The sequence below is a fragment of the Bos javanicus genome, chromosome 11 (genome assembly GCF_032452875.1).
Source record: "Bos javanicus breed banteng chromosome 11, ARS-OSU_banteng_1.0, whole genome shotgun sequence".
NCBI lineage: Eukaryota > Metazoa > Chordata > Mammalia > Artiodactyla > Bovidae > Bos > Bos javanicus.
In genome coordinates, this window is record NC_083878.1 from 68,800,495 (window position 1) to 68,822,080 (window position 21,586).

The following is a 21,586-nucleotide window of genomic DNA, read 5'->3' on the forward strand; positions in this document are numbered from 1 at the left end:
TTCTTCTGATAGATCGCCTATGAGTAACCTTTTATTTATCTCCTGGCGAACAGGCATATAGGTTCCTGTAGGGTGTGTCCCTGGCAGCTTTTCTAGATATTGTCAAACATCTAAGGAAGTGGTCATACCATTTCCACCCCACTGGCAATGCCAGAATTCCAGCGGCTCCGCAGCTTTGTTGCCGGTCGTTTGCTAGTGTCTGTCTCTTTCATGTTAGCCTTTCTAGAGCCTGAGCAGTAGTGTATCACTGTGGTTTAAGTCTGCCTTTCCCTGCTAATCAGTGAAGTGGAGTACCTCTTCCTAAGCATATTAGCTACTTGCATACTTGATCAAGGGTCTTGCTCCTCCCCTGTTCATCTTGCTATGTCCTTTGCCCAGGAACCAAACACAAAGCCTGGCTCTTAGTCCGTCCTCAGTCATCTGCTCCTCTTCTGATTAGTTTCTGGCATTTTGTTCTGTATCTGGGCAGCGTGATAAAATGGGGGAAACAGCTGGACTGAGCATGAGAAGAGTGGAGTTTCGTCTAAGTTACTTCCCAACTCCTCAGCTCTCTGGGTATGTTTCTTCACCTGTAAGAAGTAAGAAAAAAAAAAAAAAAGAAGTAAGAGAGCTTCCCAGGTGATGCAGTGTGAATCTGCCTGTTGATGCAGGAGACATGGGTTTGATCCCTGGATCAGGAAGATCTCCTGGAGATGGAAGTGGCAACCCACTCCAGTATTCTTGCCTGGGAAATCCCATGGACAGAGGAGCCTGGCGGGCTACAGTCCATGGGGTTGCAAAGAGTTGGATATGACTGAACAACTGAGTGCAAACACACACACACACACAAGAAGTGAGAAGTAGCTCAGAGACTGTGAATAAGGTTATCTCTAGCTCTGCTGCTGGTGGAAGATACTCTGCCAGTACATGCCAGAAGTGACTTAGAAAGTGGCTCAGGTTGGAGGCAGTTTCCAGATGCAGGGCTCCCTCTGTCTTAGCAGCACCTCCCTACTCCTCAAAGCCCTGGATTAATCCTTTTTCTCACACACAGGAGGCAAGGGTCCCACAGAACCCGTAGAACCATCCTTTGGCCATGCATGACCTCCCCCTCCCTCTCATGCCTTCCCCTCAGTGGAGGTTACCAGTCTCCCTCCCAACTGGAGATCCAAATGTAAGCTGGTTTAACACAGTCTTTGCACTTATTTGAACATCTCAGGACGTCTTAAACACAATGACAACAAAACTGTTTGCCCCTGGAGTTGACATGTCACGTGGATGGCAACTTGACTGCAAACTGCAAACTGGCCTGCCCACGTTTTTCAGTCTAAGTATAGGAAGTTGGAACATGTGGCTTCTTTCCCTTTAAGACCCAGAATGCTGGCATGTGCAGTTACCATTACCCACTAACACTTTGAAGAACACTTGTGGTGTGATGCCCCTAATGCAGGGAGAAACAAGGCTGGCAGGACTGGCTCGATGAGGCCCAGGGGATCTCAGGACACCTGCCGCAATTTCTCAGTGAAAGGCTGAACCTTGTGGTGAGTCCCTCAGATTAGGATAATCACATCTTATATTTATAGGAGACTTTCCTAAGCCCTCTCACATCTCCTGCCCTTGATGTCCTCAGTACCCTCTGGGTGAAGGGGCCATTGTGATTTCTCAGTGGATGAAACAGAGGCCCAGGCAAGGCTACTGGTTGGCTAAGTGGCAGGTAGGTTTCCTCACCATGTGAACTTGGAGAGAGAGCATCTTTGCCACTTACCAGCTGATCCTGGTGTGAGTTACTCAACTCCTAAGCCTCAGTTTCCTCATCTTTAAAATGGGAATAATAATGGTACCCAGGGTTGCTGTGGGGGTAAGCAAATCCATCCATGTCAAATGCAGAGCCTGGTCTTTAACCCCTCGTAAGCATGTGGTGACTGTTAGCTGTGGTCATGAGCAAACTGGTATTAGTCTGAGGACCAGCATTAGCACTCAGACCCTGGGGTCTTTTCACTGCTTCGCAGCTGTGGGCAAAAGCAGGTCCAGGAGGTGGGAGAGGGTGACTGAAACCAGGAGAAAGGGGCGACGTGGGTAAGTTTGGAGAGGTCCTGGCTTGGCACCTGCCCCCCACGGTGTTCTCCAAGAGCTAGGTAGGCAGGGGTGGAGGGGACGGGGGCAGGGAAGTTGTGCAGAGAGCGTCCTGCCTCAGCCTTGGCTCTCAGCACCCAACACTTCACTTGCCTGAATGTCAGACTTACTTTGAAAATGAGAACGTGAAACAAGCCATGAGGCAATCGCAATGCCGCGTCTGGTAAAATTTGCACTTTTCAGATCCTAGGGATAGATGCCAAGGCCAGCAGAGGGAGTGATTTCAGGGCTGGGGGCCAGGAAGTACAAAATGTGTTTGACAAGAGCTGAAAAGAGCAGAGAGGAGATGACAGCTGTGGGTGGGAGAAGCCGTGGGAAGGAGGCCACCCGTGTGGTCCTGGTGACAGACGGTGGGATGAAGTGACATGAGCCCCGGGCCCCAGGGTGCCAGGAAAACTCACTGAGGAATGTGTGATGTGACAGAAGAAGGGCTCTGCTGGGGGACCTGTGGAATCATGTAGCAGCCGGGCTTCCATCTGGGCTGGCGAGGGGCACAATCAGCAGAGGCCCCTTGCGGAGTCCTGGGTGTCCTGGACGCAGTAAGAGGAGCCACTTACGTTGGACTGAAGCAGATTATATCCAACAGCTCTCACCTCCTGCGCTCACCTCACCCTCCCAGTGACCCTGAAGCCAGCCCATCAGGCATCGTTACCTCTGTTCTCTGGTTTTCCCGCTTCTCCCTGTCCCTGCTTGATTCATTAAGTAGACACTTCCTTTTTTCCCTCGCCGCAAGCCTTGCTGAGCCTGCCTCTCAAGACACCAAGTACCCAGGCTGCGTTCATGTCTCCGTCTCAGGGCAAGCCCACTGCCCGCCCTGTAACTCAAGCCTTTGGTGCCCCCGCTCCTCGCCCACCCTTGATTTGTTGAGTCCACCTCCTGGATAGCTCTTGGCTTCTGACTTTGCTCCCTGCTCATTGGTGCCCCCTCTACCTGGGTGACAGCAGCAGCCCCCAGCCGCCCTCCCACTGGGCTGTGGTCCCACACCCGCCCACCCTCCACGCCTCCTCCATGGACAGCATCCCAGAGGCGGATGCATGGAGCCCCATCCAAAGCCCTGCCCTGCTGCCAGCTCACCCCGCCCCTGAAGCCACGCCCACCGCAGCCAGGCCCAGGCTTGCAGCTGCCTGACTGTGCACGAGGGTTCATGCCTTCTCACCTTCTCATCTTCACAGCCCTCTCTGCTTGGGATGCTCTCTCACCTTTCAGGAACCCGGGTGGGTGGGGTCCCCACTCCAGGGAGACACTGTGCCCCCTCAGGCCAAGTAGGGCAGCACCTCCCACTCCCATGCTCACCTCTGAGCAGCACCCGTTACCCCAGTTTCAAGCTCTCCCTCTCCTCTCCTTGAACGACCTGGGCAGGCGTGCTGGCTTATCTTTGCACCCCCCTCCAGAGCCCTGCAGAGTACCTGGCACTCAGATGCTTCATCAGTCTCAACTGAAGACTGATGGATTCAAAGAACACCCCACTGGATTCATTCTCAAACGATCTGAAAGCATCAGGGTTTGCAAGTGCAGGCGTGGGAATGAATCCTCAGAGCAGAGGGAGAAAATCAAATCACGGGAAATTTAAAACCACCTTCACTCAACAAAGAATTCTCTGTGTTAGCACATAAATCCAGGACCATAATCAGCCAACATTTATTGATCAAACTATTCCCCTGACACGTGGTAGGCACCTTATATATGTTCTTTCAGTTAAGCCTCACAACAACTTTGCTATGATCCGGGGTTTAGAGAGGAGGAAAGTGACTGCAGTCAGTTGACAATCTGGCCCATGGGAACATCAAGCAGTAGAAACATGGCCACTACCCATGGAGAAGATCGCACAGCTGTGCAGAAGTGGGAGGGAGGCCAGGGAGCCCATGAAAAGTGCAATGGAGGCACTGACCTAGGCTGAACGTTGCACAAATAGAGGCATCTATAGAAAGGATGATGGCTGGATGGGGGGGCATGTGGAGATCATGGTGCGGTTATGACCAAGAAGGAGTGGACTGGGTTAGTAGGGCTAGAAGGCTCAGGTGAGGGAACTATCAGGCAGGGCTAACACAATGGTGGGGGCTTTGGGATGCAGCCAAGGTTTAGCTTAGATAACTACCAAAGGTAGGGAGACTTAGATATGTGAAGCAGGATGTTAGGAAGATTAATATGGAAGGTTGGGGGGAAGGAATGAGATGAGGTGCAGTCAGAAGGCCGTTGCAGTCCCACAGACCATGGGGGTGGGCCAGGCTTGGGCACAGGGGAGTGAGAATAAAGGGATGGAGGTAAAAGTTGGTGCATGACTAACTTGGGGATGGACCAACCGTCTAGAAGGGTGTGGGCAGGCATGAGAAGTCTTGGCTTTTTACCTCCTCAGCTCAGACCTTCCACAAGGCCACCACTGTGAGTTCCCTGGAGAATAAGAGATGCTTGGCCTTCAAGCAGATCATTCCAGATCTCAGTGTGCTGGGTCTGACCACATCCCTGGAGTCACTAGGGTATCTTACCTCAGCTGTTTCAGTTAGAGGAACATTTCCCCCTTCAGGTAAAGGGAAGGAATGACTCTTCTCTGATCCTTTAGCTGAAATGTCTAATAAATACCAGGAAATAGCTCAGAAAGATCAAGGGGGGACATCCTTCCTTCTAGACAGCCAGACTTGTGATTTTCCATCTTTCCAGTACCTTCCAGCGTGCAGACTTCAAGAACAAAGACAGAGAGAAAGGTCAATATGAACCAAAGGTTTTCAAGTGAGAGAGCTGGCTGATCATCAAGGGGCATTCTAGTGGAGCATGAGAGCTCAGAGTTGGGAGCCAGGCCATCTGGTGTGACATCGAGATGTGGCTGCTTACTGACTGTGACCTCACAGTCTTCTCTATGATGGTCTCAGAGCACCTTCCTCAGGGAATGATTTTGCAGATTTAAAGCTCTTGGAAGAATACCTGAGACATAGGGTTCCGTTGCTGTTATCTATTATTACTACTGTGTAATGTGATTCAAGCAGGACTAAAATAAGACTTGGAGAAGCCCTAGTCTCAGACACTGAGGAATCTTTTTCAGGAAACATTTCAAAAATAAGCCTTGGCCCACCTCCACACTTCCGGGTCCTGGCTAGACTCTGCACTTGTCTTTTGAGAACATGCTGCCCTGCGCACACACATGCACATATGCGGGCACCCAGTTACCATCTGGGTGGTGCTTGGTACCAACTGACATGGGGCCTGGCAGCATCCCAAGAGAAGCCTCTTTGCAGCTTCCTAAGAACAGCCGATCTTCTTGGGAAAACGGTGCGGCTACTTCCCTGTGGTTTCCACCAGACCTCAGTGTTCCACTCCCTTCAAAGGGGCTGCTCAACAAAAGGCCAAAATTAGTTGTCTAGGAAAACACAGTGGTGCGGAGTGGAGCCGTGGTCATTTCTAGGAGGTCTAAATGCGACCAGAGGTGTCCGCATTCTGCAGGCCAGGTGTGTGTCTTGAGCCCAGATAGCACGTGATTGCTTGGGTGGCAGTAGTGCGTGAGGAGATAAACTGGGGCTGTGCTGTGTGGTGCTCAGTCATTTAGTCACATCCCACTCTTTGCAACTCCATGGACTGTAGCCAGCCAGGCTCTTTTGTCCATGGGGATTCTCCAGGCAAGAATACTGGAGTGGGTTACCATGCCCTCCTCCAGGGAATCTTCCCAACTCAGGGATTGAACTCAGGTCTCCCGCATTGCGAGTGGATTCTTTACCATCTGAGCCATCAGGGAAGCCCAAGAATACTGGTGTGCGTAGCCTATCCCGTCTCCAAGGGATCTTCTGGACTCGAATTGAACCAGGGTTTCCTGCATTGCAGGCAGATTCTTTACCAGCTGAGTTACCAGGGAAGCCCAAATTGGGGCTAGAGATTGGAAAAACCATACCAACTCATTCCTATCAGCAGCACCAAGAACAGAGCTGATGTTGGTTCCAGAGCAAGTGTGGTGATGTCGTGTCTCCTGGGTTTAGTGTCCACACTGTCTGTGCAGGGTGGACATAGGTGCATTGTTATTTAGTGGAACAAATGCTTGAACTATATGTTCAGATACCATTTGATATATCTGTGCAGATCTGATCTGTAGAGTTGGGGAAAGGAGGAGATGCTGAGGGAGATTTTCTCAAAATTTAATTTTACAGTTTATAGTGCTTTTAATTATTCTGAGGTTGTGGCCTTTTGAGTATTTAAACACCCTTTCTTTGATGAAATAACAATGATGCTAGATGCTGAGAGTTTTAAAATATATTTTTGCTGCAAAAGAAAATGGTGCAAGCCTAATAATGGCCTTGATAATTTTTGAAAATTTTATTTTGCTCACATGAAAGAACCCAATATCTAGAAACTATTGTCTGACACTAATGTTGAAATTTTAATTTGCATTATATACAAGCTCTAGTAATGACCTAGGACAATAGTGTCTAATAGAAATATATGTAAGCCATGTAGGTAATTTAAAATTTTCTAATAGTCACATTTTAAAAAGTAAAATTTTAAGTGAAATTAGCTTTAATAATATATATTATTTTAACCCAATCACCTGGAGAAGAAAATGGCAACCCTCTCCAGTGTTCTTGCCTGGAAAATCCCATGGACAGAGGAGCCTGAAGGTCTACAGTCCATGAGGTTGCAGAGAGTCAGATACAACTTAGCAACTAAACCACCAGCACTACCACCATTCATGGGTATCATTTTGACATATAATCAATGTCAAAAAATTACTGATGAGATATCTTATGTTTGGTATCAGTGTTGGAAATCTTGTGTGTATTGCACACTTACAGTGTATCTCCATTCTGATTTATCTCAAGTGCTCAATAGCCGCATGTGGCTGGTGGCTACCATATTGGACAGTGCAGGTCTGGGAGAAGAGAGCATCCGAGCTAACGTCTGGCAGCCCTACTGGATAGGATTTCGTCTCTTCCCTCCCATGTAAGGAAGCATTGTTCATCCCCAGGACTCATTGAACAAGGGGAACATCCCAGTGTTTTAAACACGGCTGAGTATTTTCACTGCAACACAGAATGCCTCAGAACCTCCACAGACACGAGATGACTATCCCAGATGTCTCCCTGGACAGTGTGAGCGAGAGGCTCCCTGTTTTCCCCACATGGTACCATTCTCAGTTTTGGGACTTGTTTGGTCTCCTCTATATGACTCACCTTGGCACCTCACCCAACTTGCAGTTCTGCAACTTCCTTGAGCTGGTGTAACCTGTCACCTGGCAAGGGACATTTTTTCCTCTGGCTTTGACCCCATGAAAGCCTCACCTGCTTCCTCCCCCACTCATCCACCCACTCATTATTCAGATGTTTATTATATATGTCTACTGTGTTTAGTCACCATGCCAGGTACTGAAGTTAGAACTACAAACGAGCCCTGGGTTTCTCTGCAGCTAACAATCAGCAGAGGAGACAGAGAAGTAGTTCCCAATGCCTGATCATAAACTGCACTGGTAGGGGGAGTGCAGAGTCCTAGGGGAGCACATTAGAAAAGCCTTAGATGTCAAGAAAGGCTTCTGGGGGAAGTACCTTCCAAGCCAGGATTAGAAGAGGAGAAAATAACCAGGCCTGAGAAAAGAGGAGAATGCATTTCAGACGCATGGGACGGGGGGCAGCACCTTCAGAGGTCCAGAGGGAGAAAGAGCAGGTCAGGCAGAACGTGGCTGAAAATTGGAGGATGTGACGGGAGGAGTCAGAGGTGGTGCCGGGTCACCAAGGATGGTAAGCGGTGATTTGGAGTTTCAACTTTATTTTGTGAGCACTTGGGCAGTGTTGAAACATGTTAAAGATGTACAGTTTGGAATGATCATTCTGGCTGCGGCATGCAGGAGAGATTGGTTAGGGATAAAGTCAGCTAGGAAGTGGCTGCAATAATCCCGCAAAGACATGAGGGGAATAGAGAGAAACAGCCAGGTCAGGAGATAAGTAAGAAGGATTGACAGGACTAGGTTTAGTGAGATTGGATGTCGGGGAGGTGGAGGCAGGATTTGAGAATCTCTCTTGGGTTTGGGCACGTGATAGGTGGTGAGTTGGGAAACATGGAAGGGTCAGCAGACTTGGACAAGGTGAGAGAGGCGGAGGGCAGCTGAAAAGGTCATCACGTGGGGACATTCAAAAGAAGATGTTCATCAGGTTAAGGTTAGGGTTGGGATCATTAGCAAACAGATGGGAAATTGAAGGCTTAGAAACAAGTAAAATAATCTAAAGAAAAGGAAGATTGAGAAGAGGATGGCTTAGGAGAGAATTTTGGAGGGGAACATCAGAATTTCAGAGGGGAGAAAGAAAAGGAAAACCAAACCAAGAAATAGCTTAAGAAGGGGAGAGCCATGCTAGGGTGATTTCACCAGAGCCAAGGGCAAAGAACCAAACATTTAATGATATGTGTGACCTGATGTTAACTACTACAGAGTCGACAAGCAAGATAAAGACTGAAAAGTTTCTGTTAGATTTAGCAACATGGATCGCTTCTTGGCCTTTTGGCTAAGATCAAGTGTAGATTGAGTGACATAGAGAAATAATAGGGAGTTTGGTGGGAATGTTTTAAGGGGACAGGCTGATAAAGGCCACTGGAAAGCAGTGGCCAGTAACCCTGTATGGACTGGGGCTGCTGTCAGCCATCTCAAAGTACCCCGTGACTCCCCCAACAACACCCCCAACCAAGCCTAAGTGCTTTAAGGAAGCAGTCAGTTCAATAGACAAGAACTAGGAGATCTTAGCTTGGCCACTACCTAGAGGCGTGATCTTTGCGGGTCAATTCACCCACTGTTCTGGGCCTCAGTTTACACATCTTAAAAAAAAGAGAGCTGGAAGCAGTGTGTTTTAAAATCTGTGTCCTACAAAATTCTGTGTGGTAGGAGGTTAGGTGGTTCAGTATATCCCTTAAATATAGAGTTCCCGTTATATGTGAAGGATTATAGGGCAAGGTCAAAGCTTGGTTAATAGAGGCTAGTGGAAGTCTCAGTGTGCAAGGATGAATCACCAAAAAAGTATTCTAATAGTTTTCCAGTATTTCTCATGCACCAAACTTATCTGACTCTTGTAGACTTTCTAAAAATATATTTATGTATTTATTTGGCTGTGTCAGGTTTTATTTGCGGAGTGTGGGCTCCAGAGTGCACAGGTTCAGTAGTTGTGGCTTACGGGCTTAGCTGCCCAAAGACATGTGGGATCTTGGTTCCCTGACCAGGGATAGAACCTACATCCCTTGAGTGGAAGACAGATTCTTAACCACTGGACCACCAGAGAAGTCCCAACTCTTATAGACTTTATTCACAGAGCATGCACAGACTTCTCTTGGAAATACAGTCCAGCAGCTCACAGTGTAGGAACTGATCACCAGAGGAGCTCTGCGGTCCTTTCCCATCCAGTACGGCAGCAGTCCCGGAGTTTATATGGAGCCAAAGAGGGAAAGATCTTACATCTACTCTGGGCTGCAAAATAGAGGCAGAGACTGAGCCTTTGGGGGCCTCCAGACAACGTGGCCCTTTACATCCTGGTGACTCCCTGCGCCAGTTAGCTTCCCAGTTTGTCAGCAAAGACCCTTTGGGGCATTCTTATAGTACATCACCAGGAAAATGCAGAATTGACTTAGGAGATCACCATTCTGATCTACAGCCTGCAGTTAATAATGATAGTGGAAGTGCTCTAGAATTGTCAAGATGTAGATTTTTCTTATACACCTGATGCTAATGGAAGTAGGTGGCTAAGAAATCTAGAGGGTCCTCTGAGGAGCAGGAATTGAACTGCAGACCTCGAACTGGCCTGACAGATAGATTCAACCAAGAACAAGGCGATGGTTGGTACAAGGAAATGTTTTTATTGGCCTAAATAGGCCCACCCTGAGAACAAGTGCTCTGCCAAATGGCCTTGTGTTCATGGAATGGAGGGATGTCTGTGATGCCATCTAGGTCAATCTTTCTTAACTGAACTTCTGCAAGTGAATCACACCTTAAAGCCCTCTGACATCATTGTAGGAAATGCATTAACCTCTGTGCATGGAAGGGTACTTACTAGTTATGCACCATCCATGGGACAAGTAAGAAGAGAGACACTGCAACAGTTTTTCCATGGATTGTGATTCATATTAAGAAGTCCTCAAGACCTGAAATTAGACTGCAGCCATGAAATTAAAAGATGCTTGCTCCTTGGAAGAAACGCTATGACAAACCTAGAGAGTATATTTAAAAGCAGAGACATTGCTTTGCTGACAAAGGTCTATGTAGTCAAAGCTATATTTTTTCCAATAGCCATGTATGGATGTGAGAGTTGGACCACAAAGAAAGCTGAGCACTGAAGAATCAATGCTTTTGAATTGTGGTGCTGGAGAAGACTCTTGAGAGTCCTTTGGTCTGCAAGGAGATCAAACCAGTCAATCCTAAAGGAAATCAATCCTGAATATTCATTGGGAGGACTGATGCTGAAGCTGCAATACATTGGCCAACTGATGCCAAGAGCCAACTCATTAGAAAAGACTCTGATGCTGGGAAATATTGAAGGCAGGAGGAAAAGGGGACGACAGAGGATGAGATGGTTGGATGGCATCACTGACTCAATGGATATCAGTTTGAGCAAGCTCCAGGAGATGGTAAAGGACAGGGAAGCCTGGTGTGCTTCAGTGCATGGGGTCGCAGACACGACTGAGCGACTGAACAACAGCAAAAGAGCTGAACTATGAATATTGGAACAGCCCCCGCAGGTACCCCTTAAGAACTTCCCTCTCTATACTGGGGCCCTAGGAATCCATACCTGACAACATCTTGATGCCAGCAGAGCATGAACAGAGGGTCCAGTGGAGGTTTTGGAGTTCCATGCTGGGAGAATTGTGATGCCTTTGCATAGCTCTTCCACTAAGTACCCCAGGAGATTTACCTTTGACTCCGCAGGGAGTGAGAAACCCTGGTGAAGTTGGTTTTTCAGGAGCTAAGGGTACCCATATTCATTGTCTGTTGCTACATAACAAATTACCACAAAATTTAGTGCCTTAAAATAATGTTTATTGGGATTTCCCTGGTGGTCCAGTGGTGAAGACTCTGCACTTCCACTGCAGGGTCCGTGGGTTCGATCCCTGGTCAGGGAAATAAGATCCCACTTGCTGCCAAAAAAATAATAAGGTGCAGCCAAAAAAAAAACAAAAAAACAATGCTTATCATTTCAGAGTTTCTGTGGCTCAGGAATTCAGGCATGGCCTAGGTGGGTCTCTCACAGGCAGTGTTCAAGGTGTTATCTGGGGCTGCAGGTATCTCAAAGCACATCTTGGGGCACGTTTCGGGTTGGGGGCCCTCTTCCAAGTTCACTGACATGGTTGTTGGCAGAATTCATTCCATCACAGGCTATGGACCAGAAGCCCACTCTCAGTTCCTTGCCATGTGAGGCTCCCCATCATGGCAGCGTGCTTCAGCAAAGCATACTAGCCCAAAAGAGGAAAGTCACCGTCTTTTGTGACCTGATCACAAAAGTGACATCCCATCACTTTAATTGTAGTCTGTCCCTTAGAAGCAAGACATGAGGTTCCGTCCACAAATGCCCATTTACCTCCTTCCCAGGACACTGCTGCCGCTGCCGCTGCTAAGTCGCTTCAGTCGTTTCCGACTCTGTGCGACCCCATAGACTGCAGCCCATCAGGCTCCCCCGTCCCTGGGATTCTCCAGGCAAGAACACTGGAGTGGGTTGCCATTTCCTTCTCCAATGCATGAGAGTGAAAAGTGAAAGTGAAGTCGCTCAGTCGTGTCCGACCCTCAGCAACCCCATGGACTGCAGCCTACCAGGCTCCTCTGTCCATGGGATTTTCCAGGCAAGAGTACTGGAGTGGCATGCCATTGCCTTCTCCTCCTAGGACACTAGAATTTAATTATGTGCTCAGCAATTCAAAATATGGCAGGGTCAGGGAATTGCAGATCTCACTGTTATCTTAAGTGTCTTTCATGAGATGCGGGATTTCTATAACACTAAGTGAGAGTGGCTGTGGAGGCAAGGAGTCAGAGCAGTATATGTTTATGTGGATGAACAAATTAATCTGCATGTGAAATCCCAGTGAAATTGACATGAAATAAAAATTTCATGCCTTACAGTGTATCAGTGTTGCCCATGAAATGAGATTAAAAGGAATTTCTGGTTTTACAGCAGTCGTACTTTTTAGACTGCTTGTGTTTTTCTCTTCCGAAGAGCCAAGTTGGAACCTAGAGGCCAGTCACAGATTTGGTGTTTCATAGGTTTAGGTCCTCTTCCTTTTCCTCCTAGCTGAGAGTGGACTTTCTTGCATAGAACTGAGCTGGGGATGGAGTAGGTGTTCTTGGTCTCGGTGCAGAGGAAGCTGACATTCTGGAAGAGTCATTGGACCAAAAGCTCTTCCTCTTTTGTCCTTGCTTTGTCACACACATCAGTTTTGGGGAAGTGTTGGAGGCAGGGGAATGGGGAGGAGATGTGGTCCCCGTGGGGCCTCTTCTGGGCTCGTGTGGAGGACACGGGGGACGGAGATGAAAGTGGGGAGCAAGGGAAGGCTGTGCCCCAACCAGCTGCATGGGAATCTAGATCATTACTCCCTTGGGGACCGTGTTCTGCCGGAAACTACCTCCACCCCTGCTTTCCATCTTATGCCTGGTTCCCTTGGCCTTTGTGACCTTAGAGTTCAGGCAAGTGGCCCATGTGGAGATGAGAACCCAGTTGTTTTATATGCCTGATCTGGTCTGTGGAGTGAGTGCTGGACCTTCGGAAACTGGAGGGACAAACCATAGCTTTCTGTTTAAAAACAGGTTCACATGCCTCCCAGGGCCTCGTTGAAGTCACCCTGCCCCTGCCTTTTCAGGCTCCATCTGGGTGTTAGGGAGCCTCTGTCAGGATGTTCCTGTGGCAGCTCAGTTGGCAGCATCCCGGTCTTCCTGTGGCTACCCAGAAATGGCAGGCAACCTGGCCCTCCCTGTGGGGTTCTAGAGCTCGGTAGAAAGTGCGACTTGGGGTGGTGATGGCGTGTGAGCCCAGCGATCCACACAGTCTGCAGGGCACAGAGTACACTGTAGGGACAGCTGGCGGCCAGCGGCACGGAGAGGTGGTGGCTTGGCGACATGGATGTGTGGCAGGCCCGGGCTCACTAGCTGCAGTGAGTTACCTGATCTCTCTGTGTCAGTCTCCTGAGCAAATCCATACAGTGCCTCTCCACCCTCCACCCCTACACTTGTAGGGCTGTTGTGAGCATTAAATATGCAGGTGCTCAGGACAGCGCCTGAGCAGGGATCACTAAATGGTCATTTAAAAACCTTCCCTGAAGCGGATCATTTCATCACAGCAGTTGCTTTCCAGCTCCCAAGTGATGAGGGCTTGGCCCAGTGTGTCCCACCCCAGGCCTGTTTGATTTCCACTGTGTCACACTGCATCTTTGCGTGACCTTTCCCCTTTCTCTAACTGATCTCAGCCTCCCCTCTGGGACACTAGAGCCTCCCTTCAAGATTTTGCCTTCTGGATACAGAGGATTGTCAGTTCTGGACATATTAGTAACAGTAATTACGCTGTCCTCTCTGCTTCAGAGTTACTGAGTCTGCCTCTCCGTCAGTCCCTCCTGCTTTTACACTCGAGAATAAAATCCTGAATGTTTATAATTGATGACCACTTCTTTTCTTCCATAAGGGTGGCATCCTACAGGGGAAGAGCGTGTGTCCAAGAAGCAGAGGACCACGGTCGTAGCCCCAGCAGGCACATTGTGGGCAGGCCCGGCAGGAGCCCTCCTGCCTGATGATAAAATGGGGATGAAGATCATCAGAACACTGTTTATGGGTGACTGTCAGTTTAATGAGCTTGTGCAATAAAATAAAAGGCATGTGCACACATTACATTTCTGGGTTAACTGACAGCCATCCTCGCTTGGTATGTTTCTAACATCCCCGCTTTGGCACCTATTCAGGTGCAGAGACGAGGCAGGGTAGGCAGCAGAGCAGTGATTGGCTGATGGAGAGGTGGAAAGAGATGGAAGAAGAAGCTCTGACCCCATGCCAGGGGTTAGCATCTCAGAGCACCTCTCTAGAAGCATCCTCAGTGGATAACTGATGGTGAACACTCAAGAAATGGATGGTTAGGATGCACTGGGAGACCCACCTGAACTTGCAGAAATGAAGTCAGTTGACTCTTTAAAAAAAAAAAAAAAAACACGAAACTACCCGTGGAAAATCAGCTCGGAGGAGCGTGCATTATTCAGGAGCTGCTGTGGCAGTCAGGACGGCAGCTCCGGGCTGGCATCTGTCTGCACACACAGCGGTGGTCCCGCCCTTCCTTTCCCGATTCCACCCCACCCCCAGTCTTTGCTGCTCACAGCTCTTCTCTCCAGTAAAACCCCTGAATCTTTAATAAATTATAAACATGCTTTCTCATCCGTCTGTCGGCGCCAGATCTCAGTGTTGGCAGCTGTCTCCATTCCCCTGGTGCCCCTAATAGATCTAGCTGTTTGATTAATCTTTTAGATCCTCTCACAGAAAGCCCAGGCACCATCTGACTGTCCTTACGACAACCAGTTTTAAGGACTTTTCCAGGCACCTCGGCCTTGTTGCTGCCAGTGCCCGGGGCTCATCCCTAAGTGGTTCTGCAGCTCCCCCTGGACCTTGGAGGGCAGGCAGGTGGCTTGTGCACAGGGCTTGGGAAGGGGGGCCCTGCCCAGCATCAGCTCCTCAGGCTCCTGCACCTTTACCTGGGTGAGGTCACAGAGGGGTTCTAGGGACACATATCACGTTAGAAGTCTTGGAACCTGGACGCAGCCCATCTCAGCCACTCACCAGACGCGGGACTTTGAGCAAGATCCCGAGCCTCAGTTGTCCTCTGTGGAGTGGAGGTTCTCAGAGGCTGTGGTGAGGGTCAGAGGAGACAAAGGATGAGTCCAGGCACTTAAGCTGTGAGCAGGGATAGGAGGAAGATACTACCCTGTGCCAGGAGCTGTAAGGCACCTCCCTCCTAGAGCTCACCTTCCCTGGGCCTGTGCACGCAGGAGACATGCATGGGGCTCCTGCCCTGCCTCCAGGAAGAGCCTGTGTCCTTTATCCTGGAGGCGCAGGAGGCTGGAGGGGGCTGAGGCCCGGGAGCACAGCAGCACAGGTGCCCATGGAGGCTTGTTACGCCACCAAGTTCAGCCCAGCTTAGGAGGCTGGACTGGGTTGTCTCCAAGTCCCTTCCTTTCCTGAACTCTTGAGTTAGCAGTTCTAGTCCATAAGCGTTGAACGTAGCCTGGAGGGACAGTTCAGCCACTGTGTAGTCAAAAGTTATAATTCTCACCACCATTTATTCAGCAGCTGTGAAATACCACATGTTTTGCCTGCATTCTCTGCAGTCTTCACCTCTTCTCCCAGGTGATAACATTGAAGGTCAGAGAAGAGAAAGAACATGTCCAAGGGCACACAGCCAGTTTTTCAGCAAATCCAGGATTTGCATCAGTGTCACAGCCCAGGTTTCTTTCTCTAACACGGATGCTATGTTCTTTGCTCTCTTCTGCCCCTCTTGCCTCCCAGTGCCCCTCACCCATGGCGGGACAGGGCAGAGCCACTCACCGAAGGTGCCTTTCCAGCCCATGGAAGACTTGGCTCCACCTGATGGGAGGAGGAGACTGCAGGCTTCAGTGTGATGTTCAACATCATGATAGTTATTATTTGTCGAGCTAAGCACCTAACATTGTCACAATCTAGGGGGGGAATCTACAACTGAAAATTTATCTCCACGTTCCAGATGAGTCTTAGAAAAGTATTAATAAATGTGAATGTCCAGCTACACAGTGGAGCCTCAGCTGCCGAATGGTTTTTGCAGCATTTTGTTCGAATCAACCACACTTATTGAATGTCAGCTACAATCAAAGCTTCTGATTACTGATGCTTGGAGAAACTTGAGCAGGAGAGCCGTGGTCCCAAGTCCTGTTTTACAGATGAGCAGACAGCAGCCTGGAGAGGCGAGTGGTTGACCCACCATCTCACAGAGCTGCTCAGTGGTATCTAGGCCCCCCAGGGTCAGTATTCTGTGAGCTGCTTCTCTGGGCATCTGGCATTCAGGTCCAAAAACTGTGCTGTGATGGGGAGGCTGTACCCCATATCTCTCCATCCATCCCTACATCACCCTGAGCCCAGCACCTCCTCCTCCATGAAGCCTTCTTTACTCCCCATTCAGGGGCCTGCCTCCCTCTGCTCCCCCAGCACCTGTGGGGCCACACTGTGTCTCAGCTGGATGCCTCCAAGGCAGGAAAAGGGGCCCATCCAGCCTTGCTTAGATCCTCTGTGTTCAGGGTTTGCCCTTACAGGAAAAGGTGTTCAGAATTATCAGGGAGGCCAAAGGGGTGTCAGGCCCATTGGCCTAGGATTGAGGTTCTTAAGTGTTTCAGTCCACAGGCTTCTTTGAGAATCTGCTGAATGCTATGAATGATCTTCCCAGGGAAAAAACAAACACATATTCATATACAAGTTTGCAGATGATTTCAGAGGGCTCACAGTCCCCTTGAAGTCCATCCTTGGGTCTCTGGACCCCAAAAGCCCCATACTTGGAAAGAAATGGAAAAACAGGCAGAGGACATGTTTGGCTCACCGAACATCTCTTATTTACATCCTCATTTACTACCCCTGGAACAGTGAGAAAAGAGAGGCGGCATTGCCCAGGGACTGCCCCTGGTGGCACCGGCCTCACTAGGTGGGTTTATTTCCATTATTATTGTAATTTTCAGGCTGCGGGCTACAATTTTCACTTGCAGTGAGGTATTAAGTTCAAATTACCCTAGATGTAATTGTCATACAGAACGATCCTGGACACGGGGAAATGAATGTCTTTTCAAGACACAGGTTTATTGCATATGCCGAGTTTTAGGGCTCAGCCTCTTTAAACGTGCCAGATTTTGGTGTAGGTATTGGGGCAGCAGGAGGTCGGGAATCAGCACGGTGTGGTGGGCTGGAGCTGCTTGCCCAGAACATGGTGAGATCTCGGCAGGCCGAGATCGGCATAGACTGGGCTGCGGAGCCTGAGTTTGAGCGTGGGCTTTTGCGGCTGCCAGAAGCCACTGTGCAATGCCTCAGGGATGCGGGAAGTCCTGCACTGATGTTCTGTGGTTGTTGTCCAGTTGCTCAGCCGTGTCTGACTGTTTGCGACCCCATGGGCTGCAGCATGCCAGACTTCCCTGTCCTTCAGTATCTCCTGGAGTTTGCTCAAACTCATGTCCATTGAGTCGGCCATCCAACCATCTCATCCTCTGTCACCCCCTTCTCCTCCTGCCCTCCATCTTTCCCCACATCAGGGTTTTTTCCACTGAGTCAGCTGTTTGCATCAGGTGGCCAAAGTATTGGAACTTCAGCTTCAGCATCAGTCCTCCCAATGAATATTCAGGACTCTTTTCCTTTAGGATTGACTGGTTTGATCTCCTTGCTGTCCAAGGGAACTCTCAAGAGTCTTCTCCAGCACCACAGTTGGAAAGCACCCATTCTTCGGCACTCAGCCTTCTTTAGGGTCTGTGTGTTAGTCGCTCAGTCGTCTCTGACTCTTTGCATTCCCATTGAATATAGCCCGTCAGGCTCCTCAGTCCCTGGAATTCTTCAGGCAAGAATACTGGAGTGGGTAGCGGATCTTCCCAGTCAAGGATCGAACCCGGATTTCCTGCATTGCAGGCAGATTCTTTACCATCTGAGCCACCAGGGAAGCCCAAAAATGGCTTGTATATCCACTTAATTTGACTCTAAGCCCGTTTCCCGAGGTTGGTAGGAGATCCCGCTGTAATCATTCTCAGAGCTTCCTTTCCATGCTATAGGACCAGGTGAGGCTCTGGGGTCTTACATGGTGCTGTGCAGCTGTGGCCCCACGAGACACCAGGCATCATCCACTCCAGCGATGCCCACGGTTCCAGCCCTTTATGTCTGCTCTGTCTCTAAAGTCCTTCCTGTCCGGCTGTCTTTCCTTCTCCAGATGCACCCTGCTGGTGTACTGCGCAGACCTCCCTCCCACCAGCATCATCATCGCCTTCCACAACGAGGCCCGCTCCACTCTGCTCAGAACCATCCGCAGGTAAGAGCTTTCCTGTCTGTCAGCCTCCGGGCTGGCCCTCGGTGAGGCTGTGTCTGCTTACTGGGGACTGCTTCAAGTGTTTCTAAGCACCCGCCAGGCGCTGCTCAGCGCACTCCATGTGCGTCCACTAGGGCAGTCACTCCTCACATGCCTATGGGGGTGGCCTTTATCCTGCTATATGGGAGGAAAGACGGAGGCCGAGGCATTAGGCTACTTATGGAAGGTCACTGAGAGTCACAGAGGACTTGACCCCAGGGCACTCGCCCTTAACCACCGCACAGGCTGCCTCTAGGACAAGAGTTCACATTTTCACAGCCAACGAGGGAGCTGGAGCCCCAAGAGGCTGTGCACATCCTCCACCCCCAGCATTCAGCTGGGGTTAGAACTCTGGTCTGCCAGGTGTGCCCATCCCAGCCCCTGCCCCTCCACTGCCTCCTGCACCCCAACCAGGGACCGTGGTGCAGGTCAGATCAGCCCGAAGGGAACAGCTGATGTCCACTTTCTTGCTGGTCACCTTGTATTCCAGCCCCAGGCCCCCTCAGGCCTCTCTGTCCACCCTTGGCTCCTAGTCAGAGCCAGGCCCTCACTCGGATCAGTGTTTTCTCACTGTGTGTGGCCTGCGTGGATTTTCATTATGCACCACCCACCCTCAGCAGAACTCCTCTTAGAACACAGTCGGGGCCCTGGAGACTTGGCCAGGAAAGCCTTGCCTCCCCCGCCTCTCAGAAGACCCGGGTTGTGTTGGCTCCCCTTCCCCACGCCGCACCCCCTCCTCTCCTCTGGAGCCCCTCCCATGGCCGCCCTCCCTCCAGCATCACCTGGGCCGCCCCCCTCACTCAGGTCCTCAGCATCACTGGCCCCTTAGGTGGCGCCACTGTAACTGAGTCCCCTGGAGGGCAGATGCGCCTGAGCTCATGCTCTCAGGGACGGGCCACTGCTGTGCCCGCTTCACAGCGGAGGAAACTGAGATCAGAGATACTAAATTAAGGCCTACTGTTGCTCAGCTGACAATGGTGAGGCAGAGTTTTGACCCTTGCACTCTGACCTCAGAGTTCTCAGCAGCTTGACAGGGCAAGGCTAGTCCCAGAGGTGGCATTCAGCTTCTCTGGGGGAGGAGTTGGCATCGGGATGCCCCCAGTCACACTTCCAGCAGAGCAAGGGGCTGGCCTTGGGGTAAACTGCCCCACATCCCTGGGACACAGCCCCTTACAGCCTGTCCTGATCTGCTAGCCCATCACATGGTCAGCTGATCCCAGAGAGAAGGAGGTGAGATTAAATGTGGGCCAAGAGTACGATCAAGCACAGCCAAACCTCTTGCCATTTCCATCACCAAGCCACACCTTCCGCTCTCCTTCCCGTATGGGCATGGCGGTGGGCAGGTGGGGCGGTCCAGGTGTTGGGAGGGTGTCGGTAATAGGCAGACTCTGATGGTGGGCAGTGTCTTCAGCGCTACCTGTCACTCATGATGCATGTCCACTATGTAGGGTCACAGTGTCCCTTGAAAACTCAAGAGGGCACAGCCCAAATGCGCTGTCTTCAACTTGGCACTTCCCACTTCTCTGGGGGCAGCTATCCGTGCCCAGCTATCCTTGGCCTCAGACTGACCGGTTCCTCCTGCCAGCTGTTTGTCCCATCTGCCCTGGTTTCTGCATTCACCCCACAAGCCACTGCCTGATTCGAATTTGATTTCCCAGCAAGGCTTCAGCTCTTGACAAGAAAATGTCCCAAGTCACTGTCAGTTGTCACCGTGAGTCTGGACGTAGATTAATAAACTGCCTTTGTGATATGTGAGCTGGTGCAGTTGTGTGGGGGCACAGGGCTCAGCGGTGGTTCAACTGATGATTTACCTAGGTTTCTTCTGCTGAAGGGAGAAGGCAATAGCACCCCACTCCAGTACTCTTGCCTGGAAATGCCATGGATGGAAGAGCCTGGTAGGCTGCAGTCCATGGGGTTGCTAAGAGTCGGACACGACTGAGCAACATCACTCTCACTTTTCACTTTCATGCATTGGAGAAGAAAATGTCAACCCACTCCAGTGTTCTTGCCTGGAGAATCACAGGGACTATGGAGCCTGGTGGGCTGCCGTCTATGAGGTCGCACAGAGTCAGACACGACTGAAGAGACTTAGCAGCAGCTTCTGCTGAAGGGAGAATGGAGTTTCTGAACCTTGCAGACAAAGCAGGTCCATGGGGAGCAGAGGAAAGTGATTCCACAGTGCCAGACCAAAGCCTGCCCTGCCATGCAAGGCCGCATCTGGGCATGTCTGCCGGATGTTTCCATGAGGACACCAGAGCATCCGAGAGAGGCTTCCTACCTTCCAGGCTGGCCATGCACCTCCATCCCGCTCAGTACACACACACATAAACACACACACACATAAACACACACACACGCACACACGCACACACTCACACTCCTTCAGGGATCTCTTCTGGGCTCCTTCTCTGCATATCTCAACTCTTGCACTTAATGCATTTTCCCAGACATAATCAGTGAACTGTTGGTGAAGGCCTGTATCCTATTCATGTCTTACCTACCCTCCCTGTGGCATCCAGATCAGTCTTTCAGCTTAGAGCTGCCCTGATTAATTGGGGTAAAAAACTGAGAACTGTGCTGGCCTAGAGCAGCCATTCCTGGGTCTGTATGGCTCTGAAGCACTTTTAAAGGGGCACCCCACCTGGGATCTGAAGACCTGTGTCCAGTCCCCACCCTACCATTTCCTAGCTTTGTGACCTTGGGCATGTTGTTAGCCACATTGGTATTGATGATGATAAAAATACCATTCATGTTTCAAGTTCTGTCACATTTACCACAAGAAGACATTATCCTTGGACATTTAGGGGCTGTTATAATGTGAGGACCCCAACCCCCATGTTTCCTTACACTGTGTTTATGTTCTCGGGGGCACTTCAGGTACTGCCCCCAGACTCATCCCTTTCAGCTCTAAGATGTATTTCTCTTTTTCTTCCTGCTGTTCCTCCAGCGGTTTATAATAGTAATAATGATACTTTATGATAATAATATTAATATGTTAATATTAATGCTGAGTTTTATGGTCCACAGAACACCTTCCATCTCTCACTTCATTTGGAGCCCCATCAGAGTCTGTGAAGTCAGGGTGCGCATAGTGAATGGAGGCCAAGGCCCCAGAGCTGGGAAGTGCAAGAGCCAGGACTCAGGTTTCTGGTTTCCTGGGGGGAATCCGGGGCAGTAGGGGTCTGCCCCAGTGTCTCTGTCCACCAGCCTGAAGGAGGGCCTCCCCAGAGGCCCTGGTGCCCTGCACTGTGGAGGGGGAGGGCATACTTTTCAGAAGGCCCCATGAAGTGCCAGATGCTACACCACACTCTACTGGGTGCCTTGCTGGCTGAACCCAGGACCTCTTTTCTGCCTCTCTGGAACTTCAGTGTGAGCCAGCCTCCCGCCTCAGACCCTGTGGTCCATGAAAACTGCAGAATGGGGGCCCAAGAGCCAGGTGTGAACAGATGGTCTTAACA

At 50.1% G+C, this 21,586-nt stretch overlaps 1 protein-coding gene and 1 non-coding gene across 2 annotated transcripts in view; both read left to right on the forward strand.

The window, feature by feature from the left end:
* Window positions 1-21,586, forward strand: part of GALNT14 (polypeptide N-acetylgalactosaminyltransferase 14) — a 215,545-nt gene that overhangs the window by 142,782 nt on the left and 51,177 nt on the right. The window contains exon 3 of the mRNA XM_061432922.1: window positions 17,994-18,092. Coding sequence (XP_061288906.1) covers window positions 17,994-18,092 — 99 coding nt within the window. The remainder of the gene's footprint in view (window positions 1-17,993; window positions 18,093-21,586) is intronic.
* Window positions 11,100-11,172, forward strand: TRNAG-UCC (transfer RNA glycine (anticodon UCC)). The gene has a single exon. It is a non-coding gene; the product is annotated as a tRNA-Gly (tRNA).